General features: G+C 39.1%; 1 protein-coding gene across 2 annotated transcripts in view; it reads right to left on the bottom strand.

Annotated features, from left to right (window-relative positions):
• itgb6 (integrin, beta 6) overlaps window positions 1-16,418 on the bottom strand; it is a 70,698-nt gene that overhangs the window by 53,233 nt on the left and 1,047 nt on the right. For both annotated transcript variants that reach the window (XM_067987394.1, XM_067987395.1), the window contains exons 3-8: window positions 15,543-15,747; window positions 14,669-14,915; window positions 12,363-12,528; window positions 12,080-12,241; window positions 6,849-6,944; window positions 2,922-3,011 (exon numbers count right to left, since the gene is read on the bottom strand). In XM_067987394.1, coding sequence (XP_067843495.1) covers window positions 2,922-3,011; window positions 6,849-6,944; window positions 12,080-12,241; window positions 12,363-12,528; window positions 14,669-14,915; window positions 15,543-15,747 — 966 coding nt within the window. The remainder of the gene's footprint in view (window positions 1-2,921; window positions 3,012-6,848; window positions 6,945-12,079; window positions 12,242-12,362; window positions 12,529-14,668; window positions 14,916-15,542; window positions 15,748-16,418) is intronic.

The raw sequence follows: 16,418 nt of genomic DNA, 5'->3' as shown, positions 1-16,418 counted from the left end.
TGTTAGTAAAGAAAAAGTACTGGAGAAATTAATGGGACTAAAAGCCGATAAACCCCATGGACCTGATGGCCTACATCCTAGAGTTCTAAAAGAAGGGTTGCAGGGATAGTGGATGCATTGGTTGTGATCTTCCAAAATTCCCGAGATTCTAGAACGTTCCAATTGTATCGGAAGGTAGCAAATGTAATACCACTATTCAAGGAAGGAGGGAGCGAGATAACAGGGAACTGCGGGCCAGTTAGCCTGACATCAGTAGTGTGGAAAATGCTGGAATTTATTATAAGAATATGATAATGGGGCACTTAGGAAATCATATTATGATTAGGCAGAGTCAACATGCTTTTATGAAAGGGAAATAATTTTTTGACAAATTTATTAAGAGTTTTTTGAGGATGTAACTTTCAGGGTAGATAAAGGAGAACCAGTGGATGTAGTATATTTGGATTTCAAAAGGCATTTGATAAGTTGCCACACAAAAAGTTGTTCCACAAAATAAGGGCTCATGGGGTTGAGGGTAATATATTAGCATGGATACAGGATTGGTTAACGCACAGAAAACAGAATGTAATGTATCCAAATTTGCTGACGATACGAAGCTAGGTGTGAAAGTAAGCTGTGACAAACAGTCTGCAAAGGGATACAAACAGGTTAGGTGAGTGGACAAGAAGGTGGCAGATGGAGCACAATATGGGGAAATGTGAGGTTATTCACTTTGCTAGGAAGAATTAGAGATTTGGGTGAACTTGTACATGAAATACAGAAAGTTAACATGCAGATACAGCAAGCAATTAAGAAGGCAAATGGTATGTTAGACTGAGATCGATAGATTTTTGGACTCTAAGGGAATCAAAGGATATGGGGATTAGGCGGGAAAGTGGAGTTGAGGTCGAAGGGCCGTATGAGGGGGCTTGACAGGGTAGATGCTCAGAGGCCGTTTCCCAAGGCTGGAGAGTCTAGAACTAGGGGTCATAGTCTCAGGATAAGGGGTCGGCCATTTAAGACTGAGATGAGGAGGAATTTCTTCACACAGAGGGTTGTGAATCTTTGGAATTCTCTACCACTGAGGGCTGTGGATGCTGAGTCGTTGAATGTGTTCAAGGCTGAGATAGATAGATTTTTGAATTCTAGGGGAATCAAAGGATACGAAGATCGGCAGAAAGTGGAGTAGAGGTCGAAGATCAGCCATGATCTTATTGAATGGAGGAACAGGCTCAAGGGGCCATATGGTCTACTCCTACTCCTATTTCTTATATTCTTATGTTAATGCAATTGTTGGCCCTGGCAAAGAGGGCATCAGCGACCTTCTTGGTGCAGGCATGATCAGAAGTCTGATTTATGTAACTGATGTCATCTACTCTAGCCTGGAATGAGCCCAAGGCAAAAATTAAGGGTCATTGTCAATTTGACTGACACAGGCAATGCATGGTCAGCTGGGAGAATTGGTTACAGGTCTTGTTGTAAGAGGTTGCACAGCCTCTTTGGAGAAGCATAGGGGTAGAAATTTCTCTTGGTGAAAGTGCGAAACGGGCAATAGTGAATCAGCAGCCAGTTTTACACTCCACCCAATTTTCTGTTCCATTTGGAAAAAACGGGCTACTGATTCACTTTCACTCATTTTGCCAGGCTGCGCGAGTTAAAATTGACCCTATGATATTTTCAGAAAATGTAACCGTAATCAACATCAATTTGCCTTATTACATTCTAGGATAGCAACTGTCCCAGCACATTGTAAAAGAAGTGGTTATATGATACATCAGTTTGACTAAAGTCTGAACCATACCAGTGGTTCCAGTATAAGTTCCAGGCAGTATGCTGCTTACACTGAGACAAAAACAAAAAATGATGGAAACACACAGCAGGTAAGACAGCATCCAGGGAGAGAACAGACAAGTTTCTGTTTTGGGTGCAGACTCTTCTTCAGAACTGAAAAATAATGGGCCGGATCTTGCTGGAAAAATAACGGTGTGTTAACGACGCAAGCGTTATTAATGCACAAATCGGCCAGCAAGTTTAGGGGATTAAGAGATACGCTGTGAGTGCACATCTCTCGAACTTGCTGGTCAATTCATGCCGCTCCGCCATTTGCTTCTCACAAATGGCATCTCGCCCTTAGCCTTCCCGTTATTTTTAAGAACCTGCTGGATTTGCACATTAATGGCCCATTAAACAGGTAGTGAATTGTTCTTAGAGATTTAAAAAATTTAAAAATGAAAATTTTTCTCACTTTTCCTTTCTGTCTCTTTTTTCTCTCACTTAATGCAATCTTTCTTTCCCTTTCTGTAACTGATTTGACTCTAATTCACCCACTCTAATTCACTCTCCTTCTCCATCGTTCCTCTGTTGCTTTCTCAATCCTGAAATCTCATTAGTCAAGGCTTTTGGTCCCGCTGTTCACAAAGGTCCCAGGTGCCCTGTTATCAGCTCGCAGCTTCCAGCAAGTTATGGCTCAAAAGATTTTCAAGCTGAAGGGTGCAGGAAAAAGTCTGAAGGTGTATGTCATGAGCTGCCCCGCTCCAGCAAGATCTGGCCTAATATCTCTGTTCGCCTTTTATTTTTCAGTTCTCATGAAGAGCCTGTGCCTGAAGCATAAACTTCTCTTTTCATCGCCTCCCCTCCCCCCGCCTTAAGTGCTGTCTGACCTGCTGTGTGTTTCCACCATATTCTTGTTTCAGATTTCCAGCATCTGCAGAATTTTGCTTTTTACCCTGTTTACACTGTCTGGTTCAAACTTACATTCTCCTGCAGGAGAAAGCTCTGAGTATGTGTGGTTACACACGTATGCAGAACTCCTATTCCAGAGATCTCACACCAAATCCCAATATTTGTGAAGAAATTAGTTAGTTAACTAAGTAATAAACTTTTTCATTGAGTAACATGGAGATTTGACTTTTCTGTTCAATGCTAAAAATACAAAAATGTACCTTGTATGCCTTAATAATCAATTGAAGGATATTTCCAGAATCATTTGCGAGAACTTCCACTGTGGCACCAGGTATCAGTTTTGCATAATTCTACAAGGAAGCAACAAGTATGTGAGGATTAATTTTAAAAAAGCAACAAACACAACTATAAAATAAATTACTGTGCAATCATAAATATAAATCTTTATTTCTAAAATTATCCAGAAACATATGAAAAGTGATGATTATGACAAAATCTTTGCTAATATTTGAGGGTGACCAACTCAATCTCGTTTTCTGTAAACAAATTGATTCAGTTCTTTGTTGTTAATTTTGGTTTGAAATATGGTAGCCATTCACTTCAATATTCTATCTGTTCATAACCTGGGATTTAATGCTGTTGTTAGACTGCATGCCTTGTGTCACTGGAACATCATTTTCTATGTCAGCGATCCTGTTCAAGCCTCCCCCTGAGCTCCAAATTTTGGTGGGGTCAGCGGCAGAGGGCCTGGGTGGTGGCACCTTGGCACTTATGCCTGGATGCGCTTCCCTGTGGATTTTCAGAGCCTTCATCGTTTGTATCATTGAAGTGTCAGCTTGTCTCAGTTGTAGCACTTGCACCTCTAGCTCATGTTCCATTCCATAATCTAGGCTAATACTTCGGTACAGTACTGAGGGAGTAATGCATTGTCGGATATGCCGTTTTTCAGATGAGATGTTAAATCAAAGTCACAGCTGCTTGCTCAGGTGGATGCTAAAGATCCCATGGCACTATTTGAAGGAGAACAAGCGAGTCCTCCTGGTGTCTGGCCAACATTTACATCTCAACCATTGAACACAAAATAGATTAATTGGTCATTTATCTCATTAGTAAGCCAGTTGTGTTTTACAATAATCCAGTAGCATTCATGGTCATTTTCTGGTGCACAGTTTGGCTGAGTTTGCCTGAAAGGTGTTGAATAAATGATAATTCATTCTTCTTTGTTAAATATTTAACTCCTATACTAATAAACACAATATGACTCAAATCTTAACGAAGCATCAAATCCAGATGTTCATTTCATTGTTAGTCTCTGTAATCACAACTGTTGTATTAGGCTATGGAAGCCCTTATTTTTCTACAGCTTGGCTCAAATTTTCCTTTTATTCATCACACCATCCTAAGGAAGAAAAAGCATACAGCATTTACGCGGCAAAACTCGTGCATTCCTTCCGGTCATTGTGATGTTGCAGTGCCCAAGAAGGTTAATGCTATAATTGAAGTGATGGCACTTAAATGCTAGCCATATAAAATATCCCATAGGTACAATGTTGGTTTCCTCCGTAGGTACGTACAAAATTTATTTGTGTGGCTTGAACAGGATCGATGATATAAATGTAAGAGGCTGTAGGCCCGCTCAGAGACTGTATGGCTGTCTGATTACAGAATTGAGTGTTTCTAGCTTGTTAATTATATGTTCTTGAATCGCCAGCTTTTTGAAGCCATTGGTGAGTTTCTGCTGGTTTTCTAGGTCGGTATGTATGCCTCAAGAGAAAGAAAGTTGTTAAGGTTTGAAAGAAACTGACAATTGTAAATATAATTTGTGGAACTGCTTTCTGTGTGAATGGATCACAACTAAAGGAAAATGAGGTTCTGTGGGAATGCAAAGAGCAACAACTGATTTGTCACAGGGAGTTCACTCGAAAGAGATTTTTCCACATGCATCTTAACATACCTGATTAAAGCTGTACTTGTGTAATAGACTGCAGGACTCTTAGCATTCAGAGATAAGATCCACAGTAAGTGCCCTAAGGAGAGGCCTGTCTACATTGCCATCTATTAAGACAGGCTTAGGCCTATGTTGGCTAAACCAATGTAAAATCCTTACTGTTTGTTTCATTTCTTTTAGCATATGTGCAACCAGTAATTCTTAAGATTACTGAGTGTGTTTTGTACTAATAAAACTTAATTTGATGACGATTGACATAGCCTCACCAATATCATATGATAAGTTTAAGGCATGCTTTATCATAGCGAGCAATGAATTACCTTTAACAAATAAACAATAAAATTCCATGTTTAATTTTTTATGATTCATAGAGCAAAGTTAAGTCATTTTGGAAGTGTTGACTGATATTGTCTAGATATAAAAATAGCCCTTTGAAACGGGTTGCATTTGGCTGGGTTGCTACAGGGTTATTTTTAAGGACAGATTGAGGACCAGGCCAGAGTCAGGTTTAGATTATGTTTACACTGCTTCAGCCACATGTAAATATAACAGAGGAGATTCTCCTGGTTCTGTACCCAGCTCCATGGGATCTCCTGGGCACAGTGGATATCGAAAAATCAGAAGGATTCCTTTATAGGTGTGTGCTCCAACCTGCCTGATTTTCCAATATTCACTGCACCCAGGCAATCCAAATTTCTCTTAATGATTATAAGCTCTGTGTTATAAATTTATTAACAAAATTAAAGAGATTACTCAGAGATGTTTAGATCCTGATAAACCACCCATTGTATATTTTGATGAATTATTTTTTAATGTCCAGCCATGTATAATTTCTCAGCAATTAAAAAAAATGGGGTGATATAGTGGGTTAGGACACACTAGCCTTTCACTACCACGGCCTGAGTTTGAATCCATCCCAAACTGATAGGATGAAAGTCTCCTCTGTCTGTTCGCAGTTGTGTGGGAAATGGGTTTGGTCAGTCTCAACCTAATTCTTTGTGGTAATGGACCCACAAGACAGAATTGCTCCATATTATGCGGCTGGGTGAAATAGAAAACATCACTTGCTTCAGTAGAGAGGGCTGGTTCTGTGTTTGGGGCTAAGGCAAGTATTTGGTGGAGTGGAGGGAATTTTATTCTGCATCTAACTCATGCTATGGGATCTCCTGATGCTGGCACTGGTGATCAAAATGGAAAAGTATTTAATTTCTAAAAGCTAAGAGCCCTCATCTTAATAAGCACAAAGTAAAGTAATGAAAAAATGAAATCAAACAAAGCCCTATAAAAATTCATAGTTTAATGAATTAATACTGTTTAATTTCCAAATCTGTACCATCATAAAAATAACTGGTCTAGATTTTCTGCTCAAATTACACTGGCACCTCAACGTAACTCAAACTAATAGAGGCAGAATATTCTTCGGGAACTGGTCTGCTCACCCACCTTTTCCAATCAGGGAATGTGCAATACGTCTGCCCATTTATTGGCAGGCATATTGTAATACAATACAAATGACAGAAGTACATCATAGAATCATAGAATGATACAGCACAGGAGGCCATTTGGCCCATCTTTGAGAGAGCTATCCAATTCGTCCCATTGGTCTGCTGTTTCCCCATAGCCCCATCAAGCATTTTCCCCTTCAAGCATTTATCCAATTCCCTTTTGGAAGTTATTATTGAATCTGCTTCCACCACCCTTTCAGGCAGTGCATTCCAGATCATTACAACTCGCTGCGTAAATTTTTTTTTCCTCATGTCGCCTCTGGTTCTTCTGCCAATTTACCTTAAATCTGTGTCCTCTGGTTACTGACCCTTCTGCCACTGGAAACAGTTTCTCCTTATTTACTCTATCAAAACCCTTCATGATTTTGAACACCTATATCAAATCTCCCCGTAACCTTCTCTGCTCTAAGGAGAACAACCCCAGTTTATTTAGTCTCTCCACATAACAGAAGTCTTTCATCCCTAGTATCATTCTAGTAAATCTCCTCTGCACCCTCTCTAAGGCCTTCTACATTGTATGAATTGTAGGTATTCAATGCTGTATCTGCATCAGAGAATCATACTGTGATTCCTTATAGTCCACAGTATTCTTCTTTATAAGTCTTTAGCTTACTTTGAAATGGAAATTCACTATCCTGCTTCCAAGACTCATGCCTCCAGAAATGTTATTTAAATACATTGTTTATTAAGGATTGAAGTGTCTGCAATTTTTTTTAGTTACAATAGTGAATTACCTTGTATATGTTCAGCTGCTTATCTGTCACAGCAAAAATCAGCAGGATATTATTTTCCACAAGCTTTTCTATTAGTTGTCCAAGTGAAGGATATTCCTACAAATATAAAGCAAAAGAAAAATGTAAAATGAAAATATTCAGGACATTTACAATGCATCTGGACGTTATACAAACACACGAAAATGACAGACAGGAAAAGACCTACTGCTTCATCCAGCCTGACCCATACAGTTGTAATGCATCACAGTAAATACACTACCACCCACCCACCTGGAGGCATGTAATCTCCTGGGAGAGGCGAAAAATCAGATAAAAACCCAGGCCAATTAGGGAAAAAAAACTGGTAAATTCCTCTTCAAGTCCCTTAGGCAACCAAAACTAGTCCAGGGGATCACATTGGCCCTGATTTACATTACATGATACCTACCTCTTGTACAAGGTGATCTCCGCCTCAGCCAAAAACAGGTCCAGCTCTCCCTTGAAGGAATACAGCGAATCAGCATTCACCACTAGAGCCGGCAACCTGTTCCACAGGTCCACTATTCTCTGGGAAAAGAAGAACCGCCTAACATCCAACCTAGTTCTACCCTTACATAACTTGTAAGTGTAACTTCTGGTCCTCCCTAACCTTTCCAGTTGAAATAATTGGTCTACATAAACAGAACCTAGTCCCTTCATTATGTTATAAACCTCAATCAAATTACCCCGAAGTCTATGCTTTTCTAAAGTATACAGACCCAGCTCTTTGAGCCGATCAGGGTAACTAAGGTGTTTTAAACTGGGAACTAATCTTGTGGCCCATCTTTGCACCCATAAGACAACTTCCAACATGGTCTTCCATCCCTGGGCCCATCCTTTTTCTCATCTACCATACTGCCTCTTGGCATTATTATTAGTAAGCATGGGGTCAGTTTCCATATGTATTATATAAGTGCAATTTGTTGTTACAAAACACATAGAACAAAAAAGCTGGCAACAGTTTTACTTCTCCACCATCACCCTTGACTCCATGGCAGATGCTGTGTTGTTCAAGTACCTGTCTGACATGAAGTTGTGGATGAACCAAAACTTTCTCCATTATTAACACTGGCCCCACCAAAAACTCCTTTACAAAAAAAAACTTCTCAAAATCCATTTCTTCAACCACATCTTCTTCAGTCAGCTCTCCTTACTATATATTAACTCTTGCTAGGTGTCATTTCCATGCTTCCCATTGAAGAATCCTGGGATGTTTTGCTATATTAAAGGCAGCATAAAAATGCAATTTATTGTTACAAAATACAGCAAAAATCTATATAGTACATGAAAGGCCTATTCATGATCCATCATCTCTGATGAGTACGGAAGAATTCACCTACACGTCATGTCTTCTGCAATTTCCATTCTAAATTGGAAGCAATTAGATACACATGATCAATTCTCAGAACTTTTCAGCTACATCATCTTTAGTTCAAAATAAGGAACAGAATATTTGTGACAGAAGGAAACACAGTTCTGAGTCATAATTAAATTTCCCAGTGTGAGTTGTCACAAAAGCCATGATCAATGATATATGTGACACAAAGTAACTTCTGTATGAGTCAGAGTCTGTATTTATTAAAGGTAGGTACAGGCTTACTCTTGAAATGTACTTAGTTAAGGTTTCAGTAAAATATTTCAACTCTATTCACAAGTCGAGATCCAGATGGGAAAAGCTGTTGGAAAATCTTTACCCTTTCAATAATACTTCCACAGACTTTATGACTGAAGTCAAATATGCTGGTAACAAACATTTAAAGGCTAATGAGGAGTCTTCCTGAAAAGTTGTTTGGCAAACCCATTTTACTTTAGAAAGGGAGAAGAAGCAGGTGACCTGTGTACCATTATTATTCCAGTGACATCACACAGAAATTTTGTATTTCAATTAGATTTCCACCACTGAATGGTGGAATTCTGAATGAAAGAGCCATGGAAATCCTCAGGGGTTCTGCCAGTCTCTCACCGTAACTCTGATGGGAGATGGAAAGAACCCATTTGGAAACAGCAAAGACACGGTTGCACCAGAACTCCACTGTTTCCATGAATTACATCGTCAGATGTATTTAAATATCTCTTGTAACATACTTTATGATGACCTCAGATACAACAGGTTAACCTTTTAGAGAACATTATTACAGCAACATTAAATGCCTTTAAAGCCCTCTATCATTTGTTAGTTCTGAGGGATGGATCAATGGCCTGCTTCTTGGGCCTCTATTATAAGTTATGAAGGCCGTGATGTGGAGATGCCGGTGATGGACTGGGGTTGACAATTGTAAACAATTTTACAACACCAAGTTATAGTCCAACAATTTTTATTTGAAATCTACAAGCTTTCGGAGGCTTCCTCCTTCCTCAGGTAAATGTCGCAGCACATAAGGTGATTCTCCCTTTTATTTTCTTTCCATCCCTGTAAGATAATTGGAGGTTGAAAACCCATATCCTTTCTTTCTGTGGAGATCCAACCTTCTGTGCCACCATGCAAACCCACACCTTTTAAAAGATATAGGGGGGAATTTTAGCTGCCAGAACGGGCGGGAGAGGGGTGAGGAGGGATCTGCAGACCTGCGATCTTCCATCGGATCCCCCCGCAATCCGATCCCCCCTTCGATCTCCAAGCCGCCCTGCAATCTCCCCCCCGCCCCGCCCCGACCCCAGTCCGATGCCAACCCCTGATCTCCAGGCTGATGCACAGTCTCCCCCCAACTCACGACCTCTTCCCCTACCCCCTACCCCCCGTGATCTCTCCCTCCCTCTTCTCAGGTTCTCAGCTGCGGCCTTTCATCGCAGGCTTACCCGCCCGACAGTGGCCAGCCTCTCAATCTAGCCAGCTGCCAGCCGGGAAACGAAGAAAAGAAATTAAAATGAGGACCTGCCGTTCCTCCCTCCCTCCCCACCTCACCGTAAATATCAGGGCCGTGATCTCAGGTAAGTCCGCCATTCCTTTTTTACATGGCACAGTAAAATAGCAATGGCAACAACAAGCATTTACATGAGAATTACTATGATACCCAACTGTCAGAATGGTTTTATAACAAATCACATGGACAGAACTGATTTTTTTGAATCACAAAAGAGCAATTATTAAGTATATTACAGATGTTGAAGGTGGATAAGGCACATGGCACTGGCAATTTTCACCCACGATTTAAAGACATTGGAGCAGGTAGCTATGGGTCTACTTACAGATATTTACCAGAGATCACTGGACTCAAGATTGATCCCAAAAGACTGTAAAGTAGCAAACGTAACTCCCATCTTCAAAAATGGAACAAAGGTCAAGCTAATTATAGGCCTGTAAGTCTTGTATTGATTCTGGGAAAATTGCTTGAGGAATGATGAGGGACAGTATAAAGGACCACTTGAGGGGAGTAGATTAATGGGAGATGCTTAGCATGGCTTTAAAAATCCAAGGCCATGTTTAAAAGATATATTAGATATTTTGATAAATTACTAACCTTGTGGATAAAGGTGAAATATTGAACGTTATTTGCCAGGATTTAACACACAAAAGACTACTGCACAATGTTCAGGGCCATATGGGATGGAAATGTTATCAAATTGACTAATGAATTGGTATGTGAACACTGGTACTTGGGCATTGACAGGAGCAAACTTGTCCCCAGAGATTTTGGGCCTGAAGATTTATTTTCATCAGCTGGTCCTCCTCATCTAATTCATGCAGTGCCTTAGGAACACTCAAAAGAAACCCATCCTTCTATGTGCAACTTGTGCTGCAGCAGTCATTAACAAGACTGCAGGAAAGCATCCCTTAATAAAGTATACAAATGTTCAACGAACAAGTAGAGAAATGCTCATTTCCCAAAAAAAACTAGACTTCAATATTCAAGAAAACTAACTTTCATGGCACCAGTAAAGAGGTAGTGATAGAGGACCAGTTGGTGTATGGTACTCATGACACCATTGTTCGCTGTTGAGTATGAATGGGCACCAAATCTAGCCATCACATCTTTAGTTCCTATGTCACAATACAGCATGAGGTTTTTATTATTTGCAGAAAATTACCAGGAATTGAACTTTGTGTTTTCACATTTAACCATTTGGTATCCTTCACAAAAGTGGTATCTTATGCATTGGAATATTCAGGTCTAAGCAAACTAGATTGAAAAATTAACAGGCCATAATGTGTTGCAGCAAGTCATCTAATGGCATTTGCTGTTAGTTAAACTTGCCCTCACATGTTTAGGTTTTTATATTTTTTGCGTGGCAAGTTGCTGAAAGTGTGAGCTGATAACGTCGCAGTGAGGGAAACAGGGCATCTGGGACCTGAGTGAACAGGACAAGCAACTGTGTATCTCCTTAATCAATCAGATTGAAGGATTGTGAAATTAACAGTGCAAGGACTGAGAAGAAAGTGTAAATTAGAGTGGGTGTATTCAATGTCAAATCAGATACAGAAAGAGAAATAAAGAGAGGGAAAAAAAGATTGGATTGAGAGAGAAAAAAAAGAGACGGAAAGGAAAAGTAAAAAAAATAATTTAAAAATTTAAAATTTTACATTTTTAACATCTCCAACAATAATTAAAACCCAAAGGAATGAGATTCCATGCTTGCAATAGTTAATTTTCAGTGCCAGAGAGGTTGACTGGCAGTAATTAACACTTATAACGTCATTAAAAGGGTACTTAGACTGAAATGGACAAGACTTAACTTTCTATGGCGAGTTTAGATCTTATCTATCGCTCAAATACAGCAACTTCATGCAATCAATCCATTTCAATGGTGAGGCAGGCAGCAAGATGCCTTTCTCGCGAAGCTAACAGTGGAATGGCGCAACTCGGACAGAAACTTTCAGATATTTGAGTTTAACCGCGCGTCTGCCCATTGCTTGAAGTTGCTGTACCACTTGCGCATAAATAACGGCAAGCGCCATTAGTCGCACTGTTATTTTGACAGCAAATTATGGCCCAACATCTATCAAAATTTAAATGATACATTTAAATGAATTGCATATATATTTCATGCAGCATTTAGAGTTATTTTGAGTTTTGTTAAAAGAGTAAATATTTCTTACTTTTTCAGGAACTTTAATTATTGTAATTAAGCATATGTTAAGAATTTTTAAACTTTGAACTGGAACCTTAGTAGCCCACAAAAAATTTGCCAGTATTATTTTGAAACCATTCTGTTAAGCTTTCAACAGATTTGATTTTCAAGTAAACAAAGCATTTAAAAAAAATCTTTTCTTTTACCATTACTGTTGATTTGGCATATTCGTTCTGGCTGTTTAAGTGGCATTTTCCATCATGAGGGATAACAATCCCTGTCAACTTGCTGTCCATTCCAAAATGTGTATCAGCATCAGTCACAAATACCAACAAGTGCAAAGAATCATTGCGCCAGCCAATTTTTTCCTGAAACATAGATTAGTTTTAGTACTTCAACAAATTGCTTTAGGACATTTACATCAGTTCTTTCCAATCTGTGCTGCAGTGACCAATTCCACAAGTAAGTGAATTTAAAAGGCTAATTTACCTTACAGACAGATGCTTGTAATATTGCATCAAATCCTCCTTCAGGAGCGTCCACATTTGCAGAAATTTGTTGTTTTTGAACAACTTCATTAAACTTTGTGGTGTCCTCAGTTAGTGATAGCATGTGTCTGTAACCAAATGTGGGCAAACAAATTGCATCCATACTCCTATTTTTAAAAAAAATATACAATAGTTTTCCAGTTCCATGCAAAATAAAGTTTAGAACGTAGCAACATCTGAGTTTGGAAAACATTGAACACCTCTTAAAAAGGGTGTAACAGAACTTTGCATGTACAGTTGAAAAAAATTTAAATCCCTTTTTTTTCAGAAAAGGATAAATCCCCTAAAGGTTTTATCAGTTTTATAGCACTATCTATGATGAAAGATATTTTTAAATATTTTAAGTGATAATTGAGGTTCCAGTAAAAGGTAAGATATCCCTTATACCTCTCACATTTTAAATCTATTTCCAGAATGAAGCATGTGAGGTTATACATGTCATTCATTTTATTGAGAAAATATTTGACAAATTCAATGAGTGTATTAAACTTTTGGTTAGGATTAGCAGGAACAGCAGCCTTGTTTTATAGTAAAGTTATACTGCTAGTATTTGCTTGATACTGATTTGAGTAGAATGTGTGTGAACAGCACTGAGTTATACTGTCCCAAATGCATCATATATGTCAAAGTAACATGCATTGAGCTTTTTGTTACTAACCACTGTGTGAGGAGCAGTTATCAGTATAACTCACTTTTACCTACTGAGCACCATATTGGTCTCCTGCTGCATTAATACTGCAACTACCAGTCTGAGGTGAGTTGTTACAGTATGGGTTTCCAGCAGGTAGTACACTATTTACATTACATGGCTGGAATTCTGATTCTTCTGCCTAGGAGAGAGCTGTGCACATATGTGATTACATTCATGTGTAGAGCACCTCTCCCAGCATTTAAAGTTTATTTTTTAAGAGATTGTAGTCTGCACTTTAGGCATTTTTAATGTAATATAGGTAGCATTCAGGGGATGGAAGGGGCCCTCTGAGCACATTTTTAAACCCAGTTTGACATCACACCCAAGTGATTTGAGATGCCCACCCACCCTTAGGAAGTCTCACACCACCTGTCTAGCGTCAAGTCAAGCCCTATGGATTTATACAACAACTTTAGCATTGCTGTGAGTTGCAAACCTCTTTGCAGTGATGCTAAAGAAGCGGTGCAAATGCACTCCAAGATTGATATTTGTAATATAGCTGCATTATGAGGCTAAAGTGATACTACTTGTATTGGTCTGAGATGGGTATTTGTTTTGATGTGCATCATTTGTATAGGTCAAAGTTAGGTAGGCCCATTTGTTTTTACATTCTTGAAGCTGGGTGAGATTTCCCACACATACACAGACAATGGAACATGTGCCGGAGCAGAAATCGATTTCAAAACGTGGAAGGCAGTTACGTTGTTGTTGTACCTAACCTGTTATAGTCTTTGTTTTTGGAATTCCTCAAGTATTGCGAGATTGTATGGCATATTGCGCACAGCTCTGCAGCTAAATTCAGGCTACAACTCAAGTGGCGTTAACAACAGCAGCGTTAAACTCCGTTTGCAGAGCTTTGCTCGGTGACTTCTATCTGCTGGTGAACATTTTTAATTATGAAAGAGCTTATGAGATAGGCTCTTTATTTACACAAAAACTTTGGGCGTATTTACACTACATATTTAGCATGGGTATAGTGCAAATGCAGACCTGGAGCCAAGCAGATTGAAAGTCCCTCCCCCCAGGGAGTCTCATTCTGTTCAACTCCAGTGTTTGAGTCTTGATTCCAGTTTCGGCTGCGTTGCTGCGCCTCTTCACACCTATGCAACGCTTGTAACCTAAATGTATATTAAAAGGCTGCTGACTGCTTGGATTCTTGTCAGACTTGAGTTTTAAAATTTAAAATGTTGGTTGTAAACCAGTTTCAACGGTGGAAACCTTTTCACGGCAAGCAATAACTGCGCTATAATTTAGCTGGAACAGCAGCTTTGTTTCAGAGTTAAGAGAAATAAGCCTTAATTAGCAGAAGATGCGATTTATTATTGGGGTGACAATAACTTTGTTTTAAATTGATGTTAAAGTGCAGCCCTTTTTTGGGGGTCATCAGAAAAAGCAGCTTTATTTTTGGGTCGGGATTAACAGAGACAGACGATCTTAATCACTAAGCATATTCTGTAACATCACTTGGCACCCCAGACTTTCCTACAGTTCTCGGGCTTCTGAAAAATGCGTGAACAGTCGACGTGCATATTAATAACATTCTGTAAATTGCATACCAGCAGGGATTGGTTAAATCTCCAGGAGTCGTTTTGATAAAAGGAGACATTGGCTTGTCTACGAACGCTCCAAAGCCCAGTTTAAAGTTGCTGGTTAGTTTGGCCATCTCTTTGGAGAGAGAGGAGCCCAGTTCTTTAATTCTGTCCAGGTCATCAATCATAGAAGCAGAAAGATCCATTAGGTAATAGAGGTCAACTGGATAATCTTCAAACTGGCGCACATCCACTCCGAATGTCACCCGACTACCTGTTAGAAAATTATATTTTATATTTTAAACCAAAAACATCACGTTTGAGGTGCTGAATGTTTATATCCGAAAGACGATGTGATCGAGTGCGTGAGGTCTTACTGTATTGATATGTGGATAGATTTATAGGGTTACAATTCTTATTAATTCTGCTCATTAAAAATTAAGGTGTAGGAAAAGGAACTCTACTGCGACCCCCCCCCCCCCCCGCCCCATTCATTGTTTTTATCCTTATAAGTTTCCAGTATAATACCATTTATAAAGCTTATTTTTACTCAAACGAGATAATGCCATTTGTTACTCAAAGCGCTATTCACATTCATTGGTTAATGGTAAAACTATCAAGAACCGAAGGGGATTGTTCTATTTTTTGTTTCTATTTAAAACTGTTCCCTTTAATGGGGTGTTTAACCCCCTAAATGTGTCTTCTTTTACTCTTGCGGCAATTTAAAACACTGTAACCAGGCTTCCTGACGCTGGCATTTCAGGGCAATAAAAGGACAAATATCACCTGACAGGATGGTCTGTGCTTAATATTTCAGTGACGCCTGTATTAAAAGTTGTGTGCACTCTCCTTTCAGGTGCACGTGCAGGTACACAAGAATCCCACCCCTCATCGAGTTTACCTGGTCTCAGGTTAAGTACAAGTTTTTGTGGAGACATCTGTGTCCTTTTTTCGTTCCTCTTCTCGCTGCTCACGCTTAAAGCCTCGTTTTTTACAACCCTAAAGTGGCTGACGGAGAACTCTATAAACTCCAGGGGACATTCTCGCAGTAAAAGATCGTCAAGAGTGTCGCATCTTCCACCAAAGCTTGAATCGTCACTGAAGTCCTAAAATAAATAATATACATCCCGTGTCTGGATCTAGTCATCATACTGAAACAAGGCTGGAGGTGTCGCACGAACAAAATAAAGAATTTTGGAATTTCCTAAAAACCACATTTCCTTTTCTAACATTTTAGGCATGCCAAATTGTGGTTATACACAACCCCGAACAGGAAAACAATAACATTTAAATCCACAAACCAACATTCGATTTGAACCCTCAAAAATATACTTCATGTTTTTGAATATCGGTAAAACCGCTTTAAATGAGGCTTACCTTGGACTAGATGCTTACTCTACCTGAAAACACAAACTCTAGTATTATTTGCTGCAAGATATTTATTTCGATCTGGACAATGGAACGAAAAGCCATTTGCAATCATTTTTATTTTTCTTGATACAGTACAAGGTTTTACAGCATGCATTTTGTTCCACAGGATTGCACTCACTCGTTACGTGCATTCGAGAGGAATATTTGTACAAGTTTGTTCAAAACCGTGATTTTCTGTTTATAATTGCCCGAGGCTACTTAAATAAATTAGACTACTGTATTCACACAGGTAATATTTAATAACTAAACAGATAAATTGAGTCGGTGTAAATTTCTGGTTCGAACTGCAGTTGATAGCCATATTTTAGGGGTAGATGAATTGATCTTAAGACAATAACTATACCAA

Source organism: Heptranchias perlo, chromosome 7 (assembly GCF_035084215.1).
Source record: "Heptranchias perlo isolate sHepPer1 chromosome 7, sHepPer1.hap1, whole genome shotgun sequence".
Classification (NCBI taxonomy): Eukaryota; Metazoa; Chordata; class Chondrichthyes; order Hexanchiformes; family Hexanchidae; genus Heptranchias; species Heptranchias perlo.
The sequence above is the reverse complement of the archived record's forward strand: the minus strand, read 5'-3'. Positions and strand labels throughout refer to the sequence as shown.